This window comes from Ambystoma mexicanum, chromosome 7q (genome assembly GCF_040938575.1).
Source record: "Ambystoma mexicanum isolate Mex_15411 chromosome 7q, UKY_AmexF1_1, whole genome shotgun sequence".
NCBI lineage: Eukaryota > Metazoa > Chordata > Amphibia > Caudata > Ambystomatidae > Ambystoma > Ambystoma mexicanum.
In genome coordinates this window covers 883183334-883190637 of record NC_090941.1, presented here as the reverse complement: position 1 = coordinate 883190637, position 7304 = coordinate 883183334, and the positions used below count along the sequence as shown (strand labels likewise).

The window sequence follows — 7304 nt, the reverse complement described above, 5'->3', positions numbered from 1 at the left end:
CCCAAAACTGGTGTTCTTGAAATCGTGGCATGGCGCCTGCTACGTTCCGACCATAATTATACGAAACATAGTGCCACATCAAAAGTAATCGTACACATAGTAGCACACAATGGTATAAAAAGGCGGGCAAAAAAAATGTGGGCAACTTCACTGAGCTGCGAGACGGCACCAGCCTCCTTCCTAACACCAACATCTTAAAGCATCCTGTATCGTAGGCTGTACACCAAATAACTGGCGTTACTGAAACAGCGGGATGATGCCCGCTACGGTCAGAGAACCAACTGTCATAATAATAAACATAGTGTGAGTCTCATAGGTCACGCCACGTGAATCTCCCACGCACACGTTACTTCGCAGACAACATACGGAGTACTTCAAACCCCCTGCATCGAGGCGATGCCCAGGTGGCCGTAACCGTAGGCAAAGCCTTGTGCGGTTCCTCTATCGCTGTACAAACCTGAAGCCATGCAGCCCTTGGCCGCTTCCACAAAGGCTTTCGAACAACTGCTATCAGCGTACGTAATTCGGCCCTCTGCCCGCTTACACAACCAGTGAATAACAAAAACAAACCCCGGACATATGTCGGTCCATACTACCACACCTGTACCCCAGCCCCAGGCCATGTCCCCTAAGGCAACACGCTGTGTGCAGATCGCGTCATGGCCGCACCCAAGAGTATCCCAATCAGTATCGAAAACGTAATTGTCCCTTTATCTCGGGAACAGGAACTGGCCTCCACTGCCAATCCCAAGTGGAGGAAATGCCCACAGACCCCAGACCTTGCGGCAAGGGCAGGTGCCTTTGCGCCAACCCATCGACTCCATACCCTACCTTTCAATCCAAATCTAAAGACCTTGAGAACTAACTGCTTCCTGCTGCCTGCCTTGAAAACGAACTGCTTGCTGCTGCCTGGGCTCAAATACAGACCTTGCTCTCTCAGCCCAAGCTATTTAGGCCCCCCCGAGGGGCCGGCCATTTCCAGCCGGACACCCGAAGACACAGGCACTACGCTCCTAATAGAGGAGGCGAGTCCACAGAAACATTTATTTGTGATTAACCAGTTTGACAAGCATATAACATCTTTATAAATATAACCTGTGATAAAACAGAGAGGCGCACAAATAAAAAAAACTAGTGAATGCAAGCAGCATTTTTCAGTTTAGAAATTACTTTTCTTTTTCTATGGAACTGTAAAATGTACATTTGGAAAACAATAAGGTGTCCAGCATGTAGAAAGCCTGCTTTCAAGAGTGATGCACCCTCCCAGTTATATTCATGGCCCATTGATTCCCGTGGTGTCCCTTTCCGGCCAGAAGAAAGAAAAAAGGCTCAGGGAACAGAGGCTGAGGACGCATGAATGACAACCGGTGAAAGGAGCACAGCACAGATTAGATCTCCGAGCCCCCAGCTTCCCTGGTGAAGCTCTGGGCTCAGTATAGCCTGGTCAGGGCTGAGGCTGGCAGGGTCCCGAGATCTGGCCAGACAACTGATGCCGGATCTCGGACTGGGCAAGAGCCGGCCCCTTGGCGAGCGCTGAACAGGAGGGAAAAATAGGTAAAAACATAAACCAAATGGTGGAACCCTCACCCAGCTATGCTGAGCTCTGCATGTCTATACTAAGCCTGCCCCCTTTTCAGGCACATAGCATCACACGCAATTTTGGCATGCAACACCCAGGTGCGAGGCTAGTATCTTTGTTTTGGGGACTGTGACAATGTAGATACCTGTGTGTCTAGAAACTACAGACTTAATACCTAGGTTACAAATACAGGAAGTCCTGCATGTATGGACTTTCCTCTAATGTTTAACTCTTCTCTTGGTTGCCTAGGGAACAAGCGTTGTTGAAACAGAGCCGGAGAACGACGGTTATAGCTGGGCGTACTAGAGGTATTTCACTGAAGGAGGTTTGACAAATATCAGCTGCCAACCTGCTGACGCTGAACTGCCTGGTGAGGAGGCTTCGTATCGCAAGGAAAACAGGCTGATCGTTTCGTCATGACAAGCTAATGATTTATGGTGCCATTCCGTTCGTCGACAGAGAGAGAGAGAGCGAGAGACAAGAACATAAATACGATGTGGCCGTTGCCGCCGCAAGATTTCAGTGACTGCTACCAATCCCCATACCTGAAGCGAGGGGAACGGTTTTCTAAGTAACACGTATGTGTACGCGAGTGAAACGAAGGGAATCGCTAACAGAAAAAAGGCCGACTGGGGCTTCTATTATAAGGTACGTGGTCCTGCTTGGTTTGAGAGAGTGAAATGGAGCCGTGCTGACTGAAGGATGAAGCGTGGCTCAGCGATCGTTGTCGCTGCATGAACCTAATGAAATTGACACTGTAGCGTCTATCGAAAACGATGTTCACTAGATGAAAGCGATCGTTGTCACTGTACAGACTTTAATGAAACTGACGCCATAGCGTCTATGGATAAGAAAGGTTATTAGATGAAAACGACCGTTGTCGTTGTTAGAAGTTTACTGTGGTAGAGCCGTTGCGCAACAGAAGTACATGTAATCCAAGGCACTACAGATTCAACGGTTACTGGAGGAAAGGAAAAGTTCCTATGAGAAAGGAAGGGCTGACCAGCACAGAGTCAAGCAAATAGCATCAAACAAAAAGGATGACACTTATTGAGAAGCTGTTCAAGTATCCCCGCCTGTAACAAAGGAAGCGGTCCAGAGTTTAAAGGCTATTAAGATAGGGGAACAACCTAATAAATCAAATATAAGACTCGCTGAGTTGCTGAGAAATAAAGAATGATCGAAGACCAGGAATAAAGAATAAGGCCAGAGAGATGATGAGGAGAAAGGAGAAATATTGATAGAGACTGTTAAAGAAAAAGGAAAGAAAAGAAAAAAAAACAGGCAAGAGGGAAAAGACATTAAAGAACAATACCAACACTTACCTGAACTTACCTTTGAAAGACATCCTGATCCAGGAAGGAAACCAGCGAGATAGAAGAACGCATATCCTTTACCAGTAAACCTGAAATAGAAAATATATATATATATAATAAAGGAAGTGGGGTCTCTTTGTAATCCACACCAACTACTTAATGGCTCAGACTTTTATTTATGCTATTTAATTGACATTTTCCACAGGGACCCAACATGAAAAGTAAAAACCCGGCCTGCATTACTGTCTCCCGAACGGATAATGTTGGCATGATTGAGAGTCACTGGACCTGTAGGTTTTATTGGTAACGCACATATAACAGACTTTACAACTGGCGTGACCGTTTCTACTTCCCAAACTATTCCCACGTCCTTGTTGTTTTAACTATTAACGAAAATGTTAAAGCCTAATCTGTGGGGACGCTTTCCATTACAGCACAATAAATAATTGCTTTAGTGAGGAAGAGGTAGCAACAGGCTGACTAAAATCCTAATATCTCAAATGGCTGAAAATGCCAAACGTGGCTAACTTTTGGTCTTGCTCTGGAGAGGGTAGATTAATTATCTGCATGGGTTGGGAAAAGAATGCGCATTTAATAGGTGCGTGGCTAGTGCGAGGCGAACTTCGACCCAAGCAAGCGCGCACGATTAGTGGCGGGGAGGGGCAAGCCCGAGGTCGGACTGTCTTCGCCGTTAGAGATACGGACCTCTCAAGGGCACTGGGAGCTCTGGAAGCCAAACACGGGCTGCTTATTGCTGTGCTGCGGGTACCGGGCAGGACAGATCTGCACCAGAAACTGTCAGACGTAAAGGAAAGTTACCGAGAATGTTGATGCACCTTGACGACGAGGAGGATGAAGTACACCGACGCAGCAAGCGCCACGTTCCGCGGCTTCTCGTCATCGCGGCACTCGGCGCAGTGGTACTTTTCTGTTTGGGCTTCGTTTTAGGTCTGCTTATATTTTTTAATAAAATGTTTAGCTCCTGGGAGGGTTTACTGATTTTCTTGAAATCATGAATAACTGTGCGCTGTAATGTAGTGGCAGTGCCAAGGGACCTTCGAAGTGGTTTATGTTGTGCTTTTCAAGCATTTTAAATAAATACGTAACTGGTGCAGCTAGCCCCCAAAGCTTGAGCAAATAAGTCCATAACAAAAGTATACTAAATTTACATCCCTTTAAAAAATCTCTGTATTCGTGCATTAGTATGCATTGCGGAAGTAACTATAAAACTACAACTGCCAGAGTGCACCTGTTTGTTAAATGAAAGATCCGGACTAGACAACCAGTCTTTAGGGGTGGCAGAGGACCCCGAAGATCAATTCAGACCCCTCCTAGTGGACAAGTCCTTTCCATGTAAAGGGAAACGGGTCATGGCAGTGGAGTAGGCGCCACATAGCACAAGAGGCTTTACCAATTCAGTTTCTTGTTTTTGCACAGAGGTGGATTTTCCATCGTGTTCTAGAAGTTGCCCAATAGGCTGGACGCACAGACCTCACAGTGCTGCTCTACTGTGAAAAGATGCCAGGCTGCCATCCCAAACGCCGGCTACCCACATTGTACAGCGCTCTGCTGCTCTCCAGCTTTCTTCCCTCTTTAAGCAAACACATAGGCTTAAGGGAGAAAGGTGGGACTGGTCTGTTGCTCAGTCTCTTGCAGTTTAGAGCTCTGGTTGGGAGCATCCAACTGCTAACCACCTGAAAATTAAAAATAAAAGGTTACACTCCAGTGCGTCCGAAACCCAGCCAGTCCTGTTTGTTTGTTTGTTTGTTTATTTGGTATAGCGCAGAAACCAAACCCGAAGGGGTAGCTGGGCGCAAACAGTACAAGGTTGCTTAAGAACTTAGTTACAGGAGAAATACACGTTATACATTCGCAGTTAAATCATGAAAGTGCAGTTTATACAGTTCACATTAGATCAACGGTAAGTATAGTGAGAGAGCACGGGAAAAGAAGAAAAAAAGAAAAAGAGGAAAAGTGCGGAGCTAGGGTTAAGTCTAGTTGATCGGATGTCATTCAGCTGGTTGCAGATATCTAGTGTCTATGTGGGAGGGGGAGGTCCAGCTAAGTGTCATTGGCACGGATCCAAGTAAGGACTTTTCGCCTGAAACTCGAGTAAGGTTGGTCCATTCTGAGATCCAAGGGGAGTTTGTTCCAAGTTTGCGCAGCTATGATTGGGAAACTAGTGCCGCCGGCTGTACTCTTTTTGAATCTAGGCATCACTAAGGTGAAGGCGTTGGTCAGTCTAGTGGGACGGTTAGAGGTTCTCTTGTGGATTCTGTTGGCCAGATAAGGGGGGGCAATGTTGTTAAGACATTTGGATGTGAGTGAGAGTATTTTAACGGTGATCCTGTCTTTGATTTTTAGCCAATGGATATTTTCCTAAAGGTGGAGATGTGGGCTCTGTTAGGAATGTTTAAAGCTACTCTGATAGCGTTATTTTGGAGTTTGTAGTTTGTTAAGGATATACTTGTTAGAGCCTGCATAAAGGGCATTGCAGTAATCCAGCTTGGATATGATGAGAGCATTAGCTAATGTGATGCAGCTAGTCTCAGTTAGGAAAGGTCTACATGCTCGGATCAATTTGCAAGTATATGCCGTGGAGGATGCTAGTGAGTTCGTTTGCTTTTTGAAGGTGAGCGCTGAATCAAGATAGACCCGAGGGTTTTGACTGCAGGCATCACTTTGATGACGTTATTGTCAATGTTGAATGCGGCATAGTTGGGGTCAAGTTTTTTGATAGCCAATGCTGAGCCAATGATCAGTAGCTCCGTCTTGTCGTCGTTCAGGCAGAGGCCATGGGATGCCATCCAAGTCTGAATGAGGAGATATATCTTATTTACTAAGTCCGTGTCTTCCAAGAAGTTACCCGAAAGGGGGATTAGAATCTGAGTGTCGTCTGCGTAGTTAGTGTAGATAACACCCAGTCTGTCCAACTTATCAAACAGGGGCTTAGTAAAAATGTTATACATCGTCGGAGAAACACATGATCCTTGGGGAACACCGCAAGAAACTTGTATGGGATCAGCGGCTGCTGAAGGTGAGAAGACTCTCATTGTCCGGTTTGCAAGGAAGGATTGTACCCAAGCTATGGCATCACTTGAGAAATGAGCGGCTGAGCTGAGGTGATTGCATAAGACTGCATGATCTACCAGGTCGAAGGCCGCAGATAGGTCAAGGAGGAGTAGCATCGCTGTTTTACCATTGTCCTTCAACTCGTCAATTTGGGTCTTGAGGTCAATCAAGGCTGTTTCAGTGCCGTGAAGGGGACGGAAGCCAGATTGCCGTGAACCTAGTAAATTGTTAGTTTCTAGGTAGTCCTGGATTTGCAGGTATGCTACTCTGTCTATGATTTTAAGTAGGAAAGGGACAGTAGTGATGGGTCTGTAGTTAGTTGGTATAGCAGGGTCAAGTGTTTGTTTTTTTAGTAAGGGAAGCACCCAGGATTGTTTGAGGTTGTTCGGTACTAGATTAGACTTAAAGGATGCATTAATGATTTTTGAAATGAAAGGTGCTAGGTCACGAGCTGCATCTTTTATAATTTGGGCCGGACAGTTGTCACCTTTGCAGTTGGAGGGTTTTAGAGATAGTATAATTTTTTTCTGTCTCTAATACGGATATCTTTCTGAAGCTAAATAGGTGAGGGGTGTTAGATTGGTTAGGGGGGAGCTGAGGTTGCAATGTGGGTTCTGTTGGCAGGAGCAAGGAAGCTTTTTTATTAGCAATTTTAGATTGGAGCGAGCTAATTTTACCCGCCAGGGCATTTTGTATATTAGTGCACCAGGACTTGTTTTTGGGAATATTGTCAGGTGGGGTTGTGGGTGATTCCATTTCACGGAGGATGGAAAATAGCTCCTTGGTGTCTGATTTGGCTTTAGAGATTCTGTCATTGAAGGTATTTCTTTTAGTGTTTATAATTTCCTTTTTATACTGTTTGGCAAGGGTGGCTAATTTGGTTTTGTTCTCCTCGGTGGGTGAGTGTTGCCAGATAGACTGCAACTTTCTTTTTTGGATTCTAAGGTCTTTCAGGTGTGGCGTGAACCAGTTGTTAAGGTGACAGAGTTGTTTGCTTTTGCGCAGCTTGGTGGGGGCAATCAAGTCAAGTGCCTTGATCATAGAGCTGTTGTAAGCTTCAACAAGCGACGTAGGGTCTGTAATGTTGTCTAAATTATTGAGAGTAGGGAGAAGGTGGGGTAGGAGTTGTTCTGATGTGATGTCTTTTTTACTTCTGGTGGGAAGTGGCGGGGCCATGAGTATAGGTTTGGGCCGGATAAGGTCTAGTGAGGCATTGAATACAATTAAGTGGTGGTCAGTCCAGGATTGTGGTATTATGTTGGTAATGCTGATGTTACAGTTCCGATCAGCAACCCAGTCTAGGGTTCTACCTTTGGCATGAGTAGGAGAGGAGACTT

General features: G+C 45.6%; 1 protein-coding gene across 2 annotated transcripts in view; it reads left to right on the top strand.

Moving 5' to 3' along the window:
- The first annotated feature begins 3601 nt into the window (after positions 1–3601).
- Positions 3602–7304, top strand: part of LOC138527989 (glutamate carboxypeptidase 2-like) — an 898418-nt gene continuing 894715 nt past the window's right edge. For both annotated transcript variants that reach the window (XM_069639404.1, XM_069639406.1), the window contains exon 1: positions 3602–3843. In XM_069639404.1, the coding sequence (XP_069495505.1) occupies positions 3720–3843 (124 nt within the window). In that variant the 5' untranslated portion in view covers positions 3602–3719. The remainder of the gene's footprint in view (positions 3844–7304) is intronic.